Source organism: Bactrocera latifrons, unplaced genomic scaffold, assembly GCF_001853355.1.
Source record: "Bactrocera latifrons isolate USDA-ARS-PBARC rearing strain unplaced genomic scaffold, ASM185335v1 scaffold_259, whole genome shotgun sequence".
NCBI classification, from domain to species: Eukaryota; Metazoa; Arthropoda; class Insecta; order Diptera; family Tephritidae; genus Bactrocera; species Bactrocera latifrons.
In genome coordinates, this window is record NW_017536174.1 from 154,923 (window position 1) to 172,990 (window position 18,068).

At 36.5% G+C, this 18,068-nt stretch overlaps 1 protein-coding gene across 2 annotated transcripts in view; it reads right to left on the minus strand.

Annotated features, from left to right (window-relative positions):
* Nucleotides 1-9,027: 9,027 nt before the first annotated feature.
* Nucleotides 9,028-18,068, minus strand: part of LOC108969580 — a 209,880-nt gene continuing 200,839 nt past the window's right edge. For both annotated transcript variants that reach the window (XM_018934377.1, XM_018934376.1), the window contains exons 2-6: nucleotides 12,860-13,082; nucleotides 12,380-12,537; nucleotides 12,069-12,306; nucleotides 11,590-12,009; nucleotides 9,028-10,239 (exon numbers count right to left, since the gene is read on the minus strand). In XM_018934377.1, the coding sequence (XP_018789922.1) occupies nucleotides 9,868-10,239; nucleotides 11,590-12,009; nucleotides 12,069-12,306; nucleotides 12,380-12,537; nucleotides 12,860-12,967 (1,296 nt within the window). In that variant the 5' untranslated portion in view covers nucleotides 12,968-13,082 and the 3' untranslated portion in view covers nucleotides 9,028-9,867. The remainder of the gene's footprint in view (nucleotides 10,240-11,589; nucleotides 12,010-12,068; nucleotides 12,307-12,379; nucleotides 12,538-12,859; nucleotides 13,083-18,068) is intronic.

Below are 18,068 nucleotides of genomic sequence, written 5' to 3' on the forward strand. Positions count from 1 at the left end.
TCAGCGTCCGCGGTTTCCATCTTCCATCCTTTTCCTGTCTCTTATACACATCTAAGCATCTCTGAATTATTAAGTGTAATAGATTTTGGGACTGTCACTTACAGAATAGCAAAATCGTCTCAAGTCTCAAAAATTGTCTCTATCAAATCTAGAGACTTGATACTGTATCAAAGTACAGAATCGCACGGTTAATGTAATATATGTAAATGAAGGCTTGACCATTTTTTATTTATTTGGTGGCATGGCAATTAGAATTCTTTTTTGAGTAAATTATCCTGTTAGTGGAATAAATGTTGAAAAGCATAAAGTAAAAAAAATCTTACCCTATTTATGCGGCAAGATTTTTTTTACTATTTTATTTATTATTCAGTAATATTTTTTGTTTCCTTGTGTGAAAGGCATATAATTAAAATAAATTTTACACTGTTTGTGAAAGTAATAGTACACAGTAAATGAAATGAGTCCACATCCACAATATAGTGATTTCGCCTGGTTTCATTTTATCGCACATACTTTTGGTGCGCTGTGTTAATACAGCATATAAGGTACATACTATGAATATCCCTCATCTCGTCTTCTTGATACTTCAAATCAGTGGGTAACCGAATTTCATTACCAAAAATTCCTTTTGCTGGAGTCTGTTTCGTTGTTTTATGTTTCCCCACAACCTTCCTCAAGTGTTTTTCCAAACCTTTCGATTTCGATTGAAAGTTCTACCTTGCCATCGGACTGCGGGTGCAGTTGTACGCGTTTTCCGGTAACATTTTTTGGCACATCTCCTGAATTAGAGCTGAATCAAAACTCTTTCCTTGGTCAGAATGTAATTCTATTAGAACATCACATCTCGACACCTAATTGTTGATGAATACAATCACTACGATTTCGGGCTCCTGATCCCGAGAATTGTGCATCTTGTTGCTGTTGTTGTAGTGGCAGAATTCTGCCGAGTCGATAGTCACCGGATAAAAAATTTCGGGTCCGTATACAAATGCTTAATGTATTTCACTAACGCTAGTAATTTCCCCTGAGTTACACAATAATTTCGCTCTGGTTTTTTTTGGTGAAATCTGCTGACTCTCTATTATTATCACTCTTTTAACGTTGTTCTTCTTATCATTACTGAACATAAGTAGCATTATCATGTTGTTCATGCTTGATTTGCTAGGCAGTCTATTATGATTTCGTCGACAATATCCCCCAATATATACATAGTTGTGTAACACGGCTGGATTCATATGTTACTTTACCTTGTCGAATTGCAGTACGGAGCTTTGCCCCAGCTAGCGATCTTTATTAACTAGATCAAATCTTATTATGAAATAAGACACGCCCGTAATCACAGTCAGTGCGTGCCACTTCGGCTGGCTCGCTTTAGCTTAACGATTGCTTCATTGACTTTTTACTGCATTATGTATTTTGTTAACTTTTTGGTTCACCCAAGAGGTTTCCGCGTCAGAACATACGAAAAGATTTCCGTTAACGTAATTTTTGGACAAGCTAAAGCAGCAAAGCTCCGAATGTTCATGCTGAACTCCACGAACTAATGTACATAAGCTAATTGAGCTAACCTGTTAATTTAGATGATCTTTCAATTCATCCACTTCCCCTCTTCCGAAGTCTATACCGATATCTCTGATATTTGTGATGTCACCTGCCACCTTCGTGCATCCTGCTCTTTATCCCTCTTATTCAAACAACTTAACGCTTATTACTCGAGTTTATAACTTCTTATTTACAGCTCTTGACTAAGCAGCCCTCTAATTAGGAAAGTGTCTGCTGCACAATCCGGCACATCTTATATGGTAGATTGTTACCAAAACATCACCACTCGGACATTTTGGCAATTACCAATTTTGCTGTTTGGTTGGTTCTAGCAGTTTATCGTCAATTCTATTTTGTTCTGGCATTTTGGATATTAGCATCCAAGGAACACGTGTACCAAGTTATATAAATTTTTACACAAATTACCGCTTGCACAGATAGACGGACGAAAGGATCCTAGATATATGTATGTATCTCGATTAGTTGTAGGTGATACAAACAACTGTTATGAGCAAAATTAGTATATTCTGTATCAACTTGTTGCAAAAGTTTAATTGCTAATTACAATATTAATGAGACTATAGGTATGTTTTAATTTGAAGTTTTGATGATAATTTAAGATATTAGGCAACGTGTTAATCCACTACTATACTATTTTTATTTGATATGCCTACATATTTATATTTTCAAATTAATTTTGGAACAAATCCTTTGAAGAAACAGTTTGTATTCACATAAAATTTTTTTTTTTGCTAGTTTATCTTTTTTGGAAAATGAAAATTCTAACTCCCGTAATTTTAGAATCTTTTTTCGATAAAGCTCCCGAAGGTCATTTCATTTTCAATTTTATAACGTTTGGCTTTATGCTTATCAATCTAAGCATTATTATAAATATCTCGGATATCAAACAAAATGTATTAAAGATGTTAAGTGAGTCCATCTCTCTGTCGTAGCAGCATCCCACCGTCCTTGCCACTCATTGAGGCTTGTTTGCCGCTCTTCCTTCCTCTCTTCAGCTTTTAGTTGCCTACCCAGTCTTGTAGATCTGTCATATATTCTTTTGAGTTCCATAGCCATTATATCTGGTGGCATGATGCCTGCTAAAACACCAACCGCTTCGTGGGATACCGTACGAAATGCACACGTGACCCTTATGGCACTAAGCACTCCTAGGTACTTTAGTGCCTTTTTGGTCATTATACTGTGGCCGTCAATATTTACTTTAATGTCTTCGAGCTTTTTCCTGCTTGTGATCAGGACGGCTTCAGTGTTTTGCCCAGCGAGTTGAAGTTTTGTTGACGTGAGCCACTCTTTAATGGTTAACGCCGCTTGCAGAGGTACTCAAGTTGTCTCAGTTCTTTTGCTACTACTGTTATGGCAATATCATCCGCATATCCGATTATCTGTACCTGCTTCGGGAGAGGGAAACGCAGCACCCCATCGTACAACCACATTCCACAACAATGGGCCAAGCACGGAACCTTGTGGAACTCCGCTCGTTACCTTATATGGTTTTTGTCCGTCATCGCTATCGTACAGTAACAACCGGTCAGACAAGCAGCTGGATATGATCCTAACCAAGTAAGCAGGGGTTTCGCTACGTTCTAGTGCTCTTATAATATGAGGCCAGTATTCCGAATTGAGCGCATTTTTAATGTCAAACGTGACTACTGCACAGTATTCCTTAGTACCATACATCCAACTTTTACCCTCTATTGCCTTGTTAGCTAAGTGAGTAAGCTTTTTAATCGCATCAGTGATGGTTGTCAGACTGACCTTTCTCTCCTTCCTTTTCTAGATGAAGCTCTATTCGTGCACAGATTATCCGCTCTAGTATCTTGCCGATCGTATCCAGCATGATACGATATGAGTTGGGATCTCGTGCTAGTTTATTTGACTTCTGCAACAGGAGCAGGCTCTGCTTTTTCCAGATTTTCGGGAAGACACCTTTTTGTAAGCACCGCGTATACAATTCAGCAAAGGGTTTCGAATTGTGTTTAATAGCAATCTTTAAAGCCTTATTTGGGATACCATCCACACCTGGTGTTTTAGCATTGCCAAATCTCTCTGCCGTTTTTATTAACTCCACATCAGTGACTATTGTCCATTCCGTTTCAGCAGGTTCTAGCAGGAGAATAGAGTCTCCACTATGGTTTTCAGGAGCTCTGGGCACGTCGGTGCTCTTCCTTTTGCCACCTCCTATCTTAGTCATTACCAGCTTGTAAGCATCACCCCATGGGTTTTCGTCGATTCTTCCGCAGAGTTCTTTAAAACAGTAGGATTTACTTATTTTGATTGCTTTTTTGAGATCGCTACGTTTTCTTTTAAATAATTCGCGTAGTTGCGTATGCTCTGCAAATCCTCGACTCCTTTGACACCTGCTCCTCGCGTTGTGGCATTCCCTCCTTAATGTGTTGATCTGTAAACAGGCTTCCTAGGAGCGCCATTTTTCTTTCTACTCATAGAAGCGTCGCATGCTTTAATGAGGTGGCGCACTAATGTCTAAGCCTGTCGATTTATGTCTTCCTCAAATGTTAGATGACCATCTAACATGAGTTTGAAGAGTTCAGCGTCCGCGGTTTCCATCTTCCATCCTTTTCTCTGTACTTTCTTAGTGGACATATTCCTKCGATTTTGCACCGAGTGTTCGATTTCGAACATAATAGCATGATGGTCACTGTGTGTATATATGTCGCACACCTGCCACCTTGTTGTCCTTGCTAGGAACTGCTATCGAAGGTTATGTCAATGGCCGATCCCCGACCGTTCTTCTCGAACGTATTTTGATTTCCGGTATTTAGTAACACCATATATAACGACGAGAAGGCCTTTAGCAGAGTATCTCCACGCCTATTTGTGCAGATGCTACCCCACTACATGGCCCATGCATTAAAATCGCCTGCTATCACGTTTCTTGTAGTAGACAGAATTTCTCTGACAAAAAATTGATCCACAGATTTTCGCTCGTGTGTAAAAAGATTTGCCTAATAGCGGTTTGTCCTGAAACATTTCCCCTCTACATGCCCATATGGCAGCTTTGTTTGTGGTGTCAGAGATCCATGTCGCGCCGCTTATATTTTTGTACTGTTAGCAAAGTATAGCTACATCGATCTTTTCCTCGAAAACCGTCTGCTTAAGAAGCTCTTGTGCAGCCTCACAGTGGTATAGATTGAGTTGCATGACTCTCATTTTTTGATGTTTTTACACGCGTCTTGATAGAGAGGACACTTTTTGCTTCCTATTTGGTGGTCAATGTTTTCCCTGTCCTTTTTCTTACATGCACTGCATGACGGGTTTTTATTACATGACTTCGCGAAGTGTCCAGTTTCTCCACACTTGACACAGCACTCGCTCCTGTCAGCTGGGTTGTTACATGCTTTCGCCATATGTCCGTATTCAAGGCATCTGAAACACCTTCTGAGGTTTTGCTTCGCCCTTATTCTGCACATTACCCAGCCTATTTTAAACTTGTGTGCATTAAGAAGTACCCTTGCTTCCAAGGCGGGTAGACTTACTACGGCAGTTTGGGTTCCTAGGTATGCCATTCTGGTGCTCTTAATCGAGTTTATATCAAAGTTGCTCAACTCGTTTACTTGTAGGCGTATTGCCTCAGTAATGTCCTCTTTCGTTGTGATTTCATCAAGATCACGTATTTCTACAAGAACCTTGTGAGTGCTTTTATTTGCGCATTTTCTCCCAACACTTTACTTATTTCGGTCTTGAAGACCCCCGTGCTCTTCATCTGGGCCTCCTTCAGCTCTAACAGAATTTGGCCTTTGGCCGTCTTTCTTATCTTGGTCACATTTCCCCTAATTTTTATCATTCTTTTTGACAGTCCTGAGGATGTCGCTATATGACATGTCCCCGGTTTTTTCCATTACTATTGCATCGGGTCGGGGTGGTGGTTTAGGTAGTGTCTTCCTTAGTTGCTTAAGTTTAACCGTGATCCAGCTATCTTGTTTCGCCATTTCTTTCTCCTTGCTTGTGACTGAGATGTCGCACTTTGCTTCCTTGCTCAGGGGAACTTCCATATTGTTAGACCATTCCTTATGGCAAGTTTTATTTTTCTTCGGCGGTGTTCTTCGTTTTGGCTGTATTTCGTCTCGAGGCCTCTTGGGTGTATTCTCTGTGTTGGTTGTCATCACTAGAAAATTACGTCGTGCTTCCCTATTTGCCATGTGCTCCTCCTGAGCACTTGCGTGCAACTTTGCTATCACACCGAGAAGATCTCTCATGGTGATGTTGATAGACCGCTGTGGTGGGTTCATTATTTTGATCAACTTCTTAATCGCTTCCCCTAGTTTAGCCATACAGTCTCCACGAGGTTACATCGCTTTTGCCAGGGGAGTGGTGTCGCCCAACCCTGGTGGTGATGACCTCGCTCTCAAAGGTATGTCAACACCAAGGTTTTTAATCGGGAAGTTTTGCACTTTATTACCATCATCGCTCACGCTCCCAGTGCTGCTGCCTCCTATAATCCTAAAAATGTTCCTGCTGTTGTTGTTGGTGTTTCTCGGTTTATTCTCCATATGTTTGTTTTGCCAGCGCATCGTGTGCAGGGGGGCGGGCCGAAATAAACAGGAACGGGTGTACCCTCGGRRACACTGCCCCTACCCCAGTTCCCTGAGGCCTGTCCTTCGCTTTACCAGTCCCGGAAAACACGGACGGACCGGCGCTCGCCCGGAGCAACGTAGGCTACTACTCCTGCGTCCAAACACTCCTTGACCCGGGCCCGAAGGTGCTGGTTCCTGATACACGAAACAGCAGACACATCGGCAGAGCATGCTCTCATCACCCTCTCCATCTCGCCAGTAGAGAAATCGCTGTTGACACTTTGAGGGACTCCCAGTGCGCCGCGGTGTGTACCGGTCATGTTTTGATGACAGCCGCACCTAACATGGTGAGCAGACGCTGACCAGCAAGCCGCCCATTGTGGGTCCGTCGCGCCCGGATTTTTATTGTTCATCATGCACATGAATGATGATGAGCGGGACACGTATTTCTATGAGGCGGTGTCGATTCGCCACAGTCACAGGAGCTTCAGCGGATGCAACTGACCTGCTACTACAGGCCGTTCGGCTATCCGCGACCTGCCGACCCCCCCGGTAGCTTAGAGCCCAGCTAGAGAGCCCAAATTCTATAGAATAGAATACTCCGTCCGGGCCCAAATTATACAGAACAGAACTCTCCGTCCGAGACAAGAAATGTATGTATGTACGTGCTATGGAATTTCCATTGTTTACGCATCGAAAATTTGTAACATGCGCACATTTTCAAAGCTGATACATACATTTTTTGCCACACACTATTAAATTCAGTCCAGCTGAAAATTGAAATTACTCGTAGATTTACTTATAGTTTACCCAAAGTTTCACATCAATTCAAACAATCGTCGCAATGCTATGAACTGTCATGATACGATTGGAACCGAAGCCAGCCATACCGTTTACTCGATCGTGATTGCCAAACACTAATGGTTTTTTTAAGGGGCTATACCAGTGTGACACTTAAAAAAAAAGTTTTTTATTTGCTATTTGCTTATAAGCTACCGAATATGGCGTCATAACCGATCGAAAAATTAAAACTAAATATTTTTTAAAAGGACCATTTTTTTACCTAAAAAACGATTTTTTTTCAAAATTACGCCATTTTGTTAGTTTTCAGGATTAAGTTCGGGTGCATGCGAACATTTTATACTCTATCGGAATCCCAGCAATTTTATATATACAGGTACTCTATATAATTCATACACTGACCGAAATACATAAGATTTGTTAGAAAAACGAAAATCATTATATATGGTATACGGGAGTATCGACCCGATGTTATCCATTAAGGGGGTATTCTACTCTAGAGTTTTGAAAAATTCCATTTTTTTTTCATATATTTAAAATTTAGACCATTAGGAACATATCCTCCGAAGGATTTTTAAAAATTAAAATTATTTTAAGAGCTATAGTTACTTTAGTGACGCAGTACCTAGCCCGGTAGGTAGGTAGACTCACTTTTTTAAACGCGTCTTTCTCGAAACTACTTTTTTTACACGGTACCGGCATTATCTCAAGTTCTATACAACCGATTTACTTGAAATTGTGTGTGAACCTTCTTTATATAATCCTTTATCCTTTATCTTTATATAATCTTTAATATTTTAAAAAAATTCAGGAATTTCAAAAAAAGCGTAAAAAATGATTTTTATTTTCAGGCAGTCGCCATTTAAAAAAAAAATTGTTTCGTGTTCCCTGAAATAGGGACTATAACAGCATCCTTACTGATTAAGAATTTCTTKTGATTTTTTTTTTCAGACCACCAGGAGAGTCAGGATCAATGTCACCAGGATGCGCCATTTTTTTACACCTGTCTCCCTCCCATCTAATTATTTTAATTTTTAATATTTTTTTGTAATTCTTTTTTTCTGTATTCTTAAGATATCAATAAAAACACCATAAAAAATGGATAGTAAAAATATGCTTGAATTTTTTGAAATAAAATTAAAAAACTGCCCAAAATTTGATTTATAGAGTAGAATACCCCCTTAACTATTATCATTTCACAAATTAAAAGAATGTTCATTGGGTTTCAATAAGGTACCCCAAATTCGAAAATTCTGATTTCAGTTATAGGGAGGATACATACTCTTATCGTATCTCAAATATTGGCGGATATATCCAGCATAAAGTCACCTGGAAGTTCGAAAATCTTTATATTAGGTACATAAGGGCTCAGAGAAGTATTGACCCGATTAAACCCATTTTTTAATACACAGAATACTACTATTTTTTAATACACAGAATACACACTATTGTCAGGAAAGAATTCTCTCTGAATTTCGATTATATATCTCATGAATTAAACTATAGGTACTAGGGTCCACATATTAGGTACCCAGAGGGCTTAACAATTTTGGTTGGACTTGGACAATCTTTGGTTATATGGGGAGTGAGAGCGGTTAACTTCCGATTTCATCCATTTTCACACTGTCGATAGGAGTTTTTATAACATTTACGCTCATCAAATTAAGCTTATTAGAGGGCGTGCCCACGCGCATTTTTGAAATGTTTTGACCACAGATGTCCACTGCGATCTTCTGCGCCAAATTACAGTTATACATCTATCTTAATCTATATCTTAATTTAGTACCAAGTTATGGCACTTAAGTTTACATTTAATGTTGGTTTGTGGGGGTGGCAGTTATCCCATTATGCCCATCTACGAAATCGTTCTTACTTTTTTGCCAAGGAAGATGTGTACCAAGAATAACGATTATAGCGGAGGAATAAAGCATAATACTCGGCTGCCCCTAATCGTAACACTTTATTGCTTGTTTTCATTGTCATAGCCGAAGAAACGCGTTTAATTCGGATATTACGTATTAAATGAATATTCCATTTTTGGACTTTATTTCCAGGATTTTTTTTATTTAAAGTTCATATGCTTTTTTTGTAAATCAAATAAAAATTTAATATTTGTGAAATTCGTATGGAGTATTATGTTTAATATTTATTACAATTGGTCTTATCAAATTGCTTGAAATATGAATTTAAAATTTGGATTGGAATAATCCATATATACAATGCAATTAAAATTAAATTACAACGTACACTTAAAATGACATTTTTTAGGCTTATTCATAAGTATGCCATCTAGTACGTGCTATACTTAAATGATATACTACGAGCATTAACTTAAACATAAATATTCATTACTTTGATAGATTTTCACACCACACACTTATGTATGTTAAATAATTTTCTGATTACGAAGATTTTAATTTTCATTATGTAATTACATATTAATTTGTTTCATACGTAAAAAAGTGATTTTTGCGTAGTATTTATAGTGTGAATATTTCTAGGACATATTTCAGTCTTCATTTTAGAAAAAACCGTACATATGCTATCTGTATGTATCTAAGTAGGTTTGATATGTCCGCGGCTACAAAAAATCAAACAATTATGGCAATATCGCAATAGTGCTACACTTACACGAAGCAGGTTCACTAAAATGTTTCTTATAAATAAATAAAATTGTAATATTTACTAATATTGTGTGTATACACACATACATTCATACAATCAAAATAATGGACTGCAAACAAGTGATCACTTCGTAATTACCGTTTTAAATTCACGGTCTGCATCGAGGTTCTGGCGCAGAAAGTAATATTTTATTACTACAACTACATATTCAATTAAGTTTATTGATAAAGGAAGAAATCACATGCATCTTTACAAAAAATGCCTTTGATTAACGTTTTAATGACGCACACTATTTAGTTTTATTTGCCATAATCCCATGCGTCCGTGTCGAGCCACCTTACCACTACTATTCATGTGCGCTAATCAGGCTGCGCGCATCCCACAATGACAGCTGCGATTGGGAGAGTCTATGATGTCGCGCATGCAGTAGTTTGTATGGGTAATATGGTGGCTGGTGAGCCGGATACTGGTGGAATGTGGCAATGGGCAGCGGTTGTGCTGGCTGTGGTTCTACAATTTGTTGTTGCGAAGCTGAAATTTTCCGCGATATTTTCGCCTCCTTCTTATTGGGCGTCTTTTTTGAAGATTTAATAAAATTCGGTATGCGGGCAAGTAAGCCGCAGTAGTAAGGATCATCTTGTTTCTTACGTAATTCACATTTGCTCTTCTGCTTCGACGAGAGCATTGGCACTGATTGGTTGTAGACTTCATAATCGGGCTGCAACGAAAGTCGAGAGCTAATTTAATAAGACATACGTATGAAGAATAAGGAAGAGGAGTGAGCTTTCACCTTTTTCTAGGCGGGGTTGTTGTTAGCGTTAGTTGTGGTTATCAAATCTTGACGTTAACCGGAGAGTACATTTTTGATTTCCCAATATGCAACTTTATACTGTGTATGTATGTGTGCATGTGCAGTAAAGTTATATATGTATGTGTATGTGTGTGTGCCCGGGCGGGTCGAGAGTGTAGTTGGAGTATGCCGAAAATACAATACATGAAATAATTGATTAAAAAAAAAAATTGTATTCATTGCCTTGCAACTCACATTCAAAACCAACTAAGTGCAACCCAGATACGCCCGAAAATAACTTTAGCAATTTTTATTTAGGTAATGGTAAAAGTTAGGAACATTTATCCAAATAAAATTTCAAATGGGAGTTATCTAAACTTATCAATTGTAGTTAAAGTGTTAAATTTTCCAAATTTGCGAGTCTTCTAAGAGTGATTTTCGGCCTATTTCTAAGGGCTTTCAACTTTAAAGTAGTCGTAAGGTTAGTCTAGAGTTTTCAAAAATCGATTTGGGTTAAAGTGCATGTTTGGGTAATAAATTTATTATTGAAAAATGAAACTTCATAGGCAAATTTGCTGCAATATCACAATTATAAATTTGACCTCACCGTAACATTAGATAGTAAACTGCGTAAGATTATTTCTTATTGCTGCAATTTTTTTAAACAATTTAATGCCAATTTTTCGGTAAAAAATATTACATTTTTTAAAAACTCGACAAATACCGAAACATTTGTTTTAAGCTGAGTTTTACGTACATGTTCGATTCCTACTTGCTAACACCTAGAAAAAATTCCATGTCCTTAAGCATAAAGTCGGATGCAAAGCCAAAGCAGCTTTGGAGAAGATAATTAATTTGGAACACGACAGTGAAAATGGATAATTTATTCTTAAAATATGTAAATGGATTTAAAAAGACGCTATTGGGGTGAGTCAAATCATTGAGTTTATTTAACGGAATTGCATCCTATAAAATTGGATGGAAGAATGTTTCACACCTAAACATAGACATATTACGTGTAAAGTTTGGAGAAATGTCCCAGTCAATTGACAATTAAGATCATGCGATTTAACGCCTATAGATTATTTTCTGCAGGGGTATGATAAAACATGGGTTTCTACCAACTAACCAGAAACGCTCGAGCAGTTTGAGGACAAAGTTGACGGTACTTTGGGCGATATCGGGTCACCTAATATTAGTGTAATAAATGCCGCCAATCTCAAAACGCACAACATTCAACTCTACTAATTGGTATGTGTAAATATTTTTTGAAATTACCTTTGGCACATATGGACTGTCATCAAGGAATCCTGTGTTGAAAACACTGCGGCGTCCTTTGCTCGATTGGCTTGAATTATTCGAATTATTTGAATTATTTGAGTCATCGGAGGCAGCAGGCGTGGGATAAATAAGGCCGACCTGACTCTCAATGGTCGAATACGGATCTTCACTTCCCGCTATTGGCACACGCGAACCCACCGCATCCACCGATTTAGGCAGTGCTTGTAGGCGATTCTTCAGCATATCAATTGCGACTATATTTATGACCAGAATCCAAAGCGGATTATTGATTAGATTATTGTTCGATTTGACTAATGATATGGCCGACAAGCATTGACGTTCCAGACGTCTGCTCTCTGGATATGAACGTGAGAACTCTCGATTTATGTTAGTCGTATATTTACGCATGTCAAACAGCTGTAAAAATAATTATAGCTCTTAGAAATACATTTTTCGATTTTGCGCCGTTTACTTACCTTCGCAGATGTGCCTGGCGTCAGGCCCATGTTAGGCATTTGAAGTATATCGCCACCAATAACTGTCTCCTCATTGACCATTGAGGTATTGTGCACAAAGACATTACTCTTGCCATAACGTTTGATTAGTATGTTTCCAATATCGTCCATTTTAATTTTGAAACCTTCACCAACAGACTTTTTGACAAGTTTTGTATCCGCATCACGCATAGGGTTTTCAAAACCACTTAATCCAATTCTGGTAAAAAGACATTTCAGTAAAAACTATTATCTTTAGTTTATTGATTGCAATTTTCTATTAAAATACTGACCTCACACCGTCAAAGCCGTTTTTCCCTCCGTTTATGGTGATAACTGAAGATCTGGCATACGCTTTGGCCACTCGTCGGTTCTTTTCGAATACTATTACCTTCGCCCAAATCTCATCATCGATTTGTTCCCATTTGCTAAGCACTTCGTTGATGTGGTCCTGAATGAGTGGATTTAAAAAGAAAATTTTTCAAAATATTTGAAAAATTGCCAAAACATAAAGACAACGCCACTCCTGGGTATTTAAAATTCATTAATTTAATTTTTTTACAAAATGATCACAATTTTTTGCAGTTTTGAAGAATACTGTTATATGAGAATAATGATTAATCTGGATATGGAATTGTATGTATTTGGTAGCCTGAATAATACAAATAATTAATACTTGAAGCTATAACCACTATTTAAAAGATTTGATCAGTTGAAAACACCAAAAAATTGGGCAAAAATTAACAGTTGAATTTTAAAAATTTTATTCTTACCCTAAAGAGTTTCTCCTTGTTATACCATACATCCTCTTCCTCTTCGATATTTGGTATCATATCTAGATTGTCGAGGGAACGCGATATAATTTTTCGACGCGAAATCATTTTGTTAACACTTTGTTGTTGTGAACTACGTTTGCGTGGTGGCAGTATTTTGTGGCCGTTTTTGAAAGCCGTAGCTTTTCAGTCTTTCGAGAGAGTAAATAAAATCACAAAATATCTGAAAATAAGGAGAAGTAACTGAGTCACTGGAACGAATAACATGAATACTTATATAAACTTTGTGAAACGCTTTTAGTTTTCGATTAATTGTCATACATTTGTAATTAATTTAATCGTCAACATATACATATTTGCATTTATGGTACATAAAAATATAAAACTCAAACTTCAAACTAACTTCTTAATGGCAAATGAAAGTTCTATAACCAAAAGAGGAATGTAAATATGTATTGGGGTCATATTTCATCTCGGTTGGGCTCATTTGCGAAACACAAATATTTACTTACACAAATTGGCAGTTTTGGCCCAAAATGTGTACGAAAGCAAGAATCATTACCTGTTCTACATTAAAAACACCCACACACAAATAAACGAAGTATGCAAAGAGCAAAGGAAAAAAGTAACTGCAACAATTAGAAGCCAAGTAAACAGAAATGACAAATGTAAAAGCCAATATGTATAGAAACCAACAACATGTAAAAGACGCCGCAAAGTAGGCAGCAGCAACCAATACCCGTTAGTGGTAACTTGCCAGCTGTCCAGGCATAAACGCATTTAATTACACAAATTATGACCACCACATAATCAGGCGTCGATTTTGGGTTATTGAACTCGATATTTTTTCATTTTTTCTTATTATATAAGCGACAAAAATGGCCAGTACTACAAAAGCTAAAAATAACAAATTACGTGCAGAATTGTGCACAGGCTACACTAGTTTGGTGCTTGAGTCTTTTGATTGCTGGCGCGCATTGAGCGACACTGTGGCATGAGAATTGTAACAGTCTTGTCGAGCAGATGCGCCTCGGAATATTGATCAAACGGCGAGTGGTTCTATAAAGAATGCGAGTTGGTGAAGAAGGTGTTACTACTACTGCTACTTCTTACCATCAACAGAAAGCACTCGATAATGCAGTCATGCTGGAAGGCGAGAGAAAGGGAATGAATGCAATAAATAGCTGTTCATAAAAGCGTTTTGTTTTCAGTTAACGTTTTACGTTTGCGAATGAAAGGCAGCTGTGGAATTCAATCATCTTTCTGGCTTATGGGCGTGTATGTTAATGAGAGTGGTAGACAGTGCATCACCTAATTTGCGCACGATTATAAATATATAAAGTTAGAATTCTTATATAAACTATTGGTTTTGTTTATTTCGACATATAAAGTTTTTATTTTCTTGTTATTTTAATAGAAACATCTTCTGATACATGTTTTATACTTAAATAACAAATTCCCAAAAATTGTTGAGGACTAAATGGAAAAAATAATGGGATTACTATCTGATAGAACTTATATCAAGCTGATAGCTTTAGAGCCATGATCCTTAAAAGATAATCAGTAAAACTTATAGGATCGTTCACTAAATAATTTCGTTTTAGCTAGAGCAGCTGATCAAACTTAACCGCTTAATCGGTTGAAAAGATGATACAGTAAGGCTTGTTTGGTGTTCTATAGAAGATGGAAGACCGAAAACAGCATTTTCGACATATTTTATTGTTATACTATCAAAGGGTACAAAAGCGGTGCAGCCAAGGCGAAAGTTAGGTGATGTGTATGGAGAAGATGTTTTGACCGATCGTCAATGATAATTTTGCAAAACTCTGTTCCGATAATTTTTCCACTTGAAGCAGTTTTTTGCCTGCAAGGAAAAAAATTATGAGCGTGGAATCAAACTCCTGTTCGAGAGATGGTAAAAGGTATTGAATCAAAATGGAGAATATATTTACTGGTTTCACATAGTCTCATAAAGTAATAAGTTATAACGATTCGAAAACATAGCATTAAGAATTGTAAATGTGTAAACTCATCTTTGTGTGTAATCCAACAACATTTTTTCTAAACCAGATAGTTCTCATAATGACCTAAATACTTAATCGTATGATAAAAAATCTTTCTCAAATATTATATTTTTAAAATACCTAAGTGGAAAGTTCGAAATAATATCTAATTTTTGGCCCCATTCTGACAATTGTCTTCCTTATTTCTTACTTTTTTATATTCAAACGTCACAAATCATAAATTATCGTTGGATACAAAATGCAGTGGCCATACTTGGCATCTTGTGGTTGAACTGGTTGTGCCATGTCTTCCGAAACAAGTTCGTTTTGCAAATGCTAGGTATAAGTATACTTCTTAATAATTTTTTATAAAATATCCATTTAATTTATGAATATCAAGTATGACTAGTTCAGTTATATTTTCTTGTAGACATAGTCATTCGAAATCGTTTTATAAAATAACAGAATAAATTTTAAACATTATAATCGCTATGCAAATAAGTTGAAACTAAATAAAAATTCTCCTGCGAAGATAGACTCCAATATCAAGCTGTTTAAAGAAATCACATTTTACGCACACATACATATTTGTTTTAGTCTACTCGTAAGCAATTGGCTTCGAATTTGCTTGCTTGCTCAAGACTAGAAAATGAGCTCTTAAAAGTGCTCTCTAATCTTAATGAATAGAATGAAATATTAAAAAAAAAAATCGGTTAATTTAAAAATTTAAAAAACAATTTAAAAGGAGTAGAGTTAACTAACGTGAATTAAATTAACTAACCTAAATTTTATTTTTTTATTTTTTTAAGGGTCTAACTCGATGAAAAGGATGGCAAGTGAGCAGATACCTATCGTAAGGTGCTTTTCAGGATGTGCGTCTTTCATTTGAGAAAAGAAAAACTTGACTTAGAAGCATACTTGAAATTCCATTTAACTCACGACAACTTCTTTAAATAGTAAACTAATTTGCTCAAATTTATGTCTTTTGTGTTACAAGTCGTTTGCCCACATGAGACAAGTTGAATTTCTAGCAACCGAAAATCATGCAGAATATTAATTTGAAGAAAAGCATGCGCTGTTTCACATTGCAACTTAATGTATACTTTTATGTGCGTATATTTTTTAATGAATGCGAAGTTCGTTACTAACTGCAAATGTATACGTGGTTACTTTGTTGTTGTTTTAATGATTTTGTCGCTTTTTGTTAATTGTGTCAATTTGTTGCCTTTGTAAAGGTACTTTCAATGGAATGGCAATTTTCAACGCAAAGCCATAGCAACGCTTATATGCGACAACAACAATTTATCCAAGTACACGAAATACGGTTTGAATGGTTTTGTGCATAAAATTCACTTGCGGTGCACGTAATTAGAGCAAAAGTGCGTGGTATACTCCGTTTGTGACTCTGGCGATTGCTGAGAGCGCTGCTAAGCGCTGCTAAGCGCTGGAAATAAACTGGCCAATAGCTAACGCAGCCAGCTTTTAAATCGAACCATTTGTGACAAAGCCATTTGCTAGTCGCTGGAAAACGTCAAATGAAAAGTAAGTCGGCCCTTTGGAAACAACGCGTCTATTTATGTGCATACATGACAAGAGTACTTATATAAAAACTAAATGACATTGAAATGCCGAAGCGTACTTCTAAATCAAACAGAATATTTTATGTTTCTTTTACAACAGTTTGTCGTTTGTTTCTTCGATTCGATAATCTCCTACTTGAGCGACTCCTCTCCTACTTGAACGATAACATTCATAATATATTCATGCACAGTTTTTACCATTAATCCGTTAAATAAATTTGAATCCTTTCAACCATTGTAGTAAATTTATAGAAGAATATTTACCGGTATTTGTGGTAATTATGTATTTTTATATCTTCTTAGTGTCATTGGGATCAAACCAAACCATTTACGAAAACAAGTTTCCACTCCAAACAAGTCAGCAATACCAACGCAAACATATTTGTATTAAATTGAGGTAGTGAAACAAGGGTCTTTTCATGTAAATATTTATGCGTGAGTGGAAGTGCATACATTCGTATGTATAATAATAATCAATAGCGCAACTTAGCGAATTAATCACTGTTGATTCTTAATGTCTAAAATCGTATGACTATAACTTGTTTTGTGATAAGCGACCACTGAAAATTAGTTTCGATAATGAACTCATATAACTCAGAATTAAAACTAGTAAAACTAGGTGAAACGAAACGTGTCAAAGCTTAGTTTTCATTACTTTCCTAAAGCCTTTGGATTCCTTCCGACATATTTTGCTACTACTATATGGTGTAAATTTTCACACACATATTACGAATTCTACAAACGCAGTAATGAGAAAGGAATCCAACACATTTATTTATATTAAGCAATCTGGAATATTAAGCAAGTTGGAATACAATTAAGTGAAGATACATCAAAAATTTGTATGAACGATTTGTATGCACTGCAGTAAGAGGAGATTATGTGGCGCAAATGAGATTACTTATTTTTTACTTTTAGTCTCTAAAATGGACTTATAATTTTTAGAAAATTAAAGAATTTTATTCCACAAATACCAATATTTATTTACTAGACTTGAGCTCGCGGCTTCACATGCGTGGAATTCGAGACTGTCATCATTTATTTATTGCGTTGTTGACAAGGATATCTTGTGATAATCTCAAATTATGATTGAACTTTTTCTCACTGTAGCTATTCTCCTATTATTTTTGTTTCACGGTCTGTTTGATTTGTTATGAAAGTTATAAACTAACGTCGAAATCCGAAATGTTACACTAGCGGACGAAAATATATAATGTTTCTTATTGGCAATTATCCTTTGTATATAATTAAGTTAAGCGTTTACTTAAGTGGTTAGTGGTAAGGTTATGTTAATTGTCGATGAGTATCCCCAACCATCAAAATGTCATGATTGAGTAAGAATGTTTTTAAGATAAAGGGCCATAGCAAGCAACTAACAGTTCGGAGAGAGTGCCGTTGATTTGACTTCAATGGCATTGTTCTCAAATTTTCGACGAATTCACGGATTATTGGTATTTCTTGCTGTGTAAATTTTTTTGGTGTGATGATCACATCGCAGAAAATTAAGTAGCTGGCTTTTGCTGTTTCTTTTTATTTAAATATTTTTTGGTGTTTTCTTTTTGTTAGTACCAGTCGGTTCAAAAGTTTTATTATGATATTTTGCAATATGATTTATGCCTGTTGTGC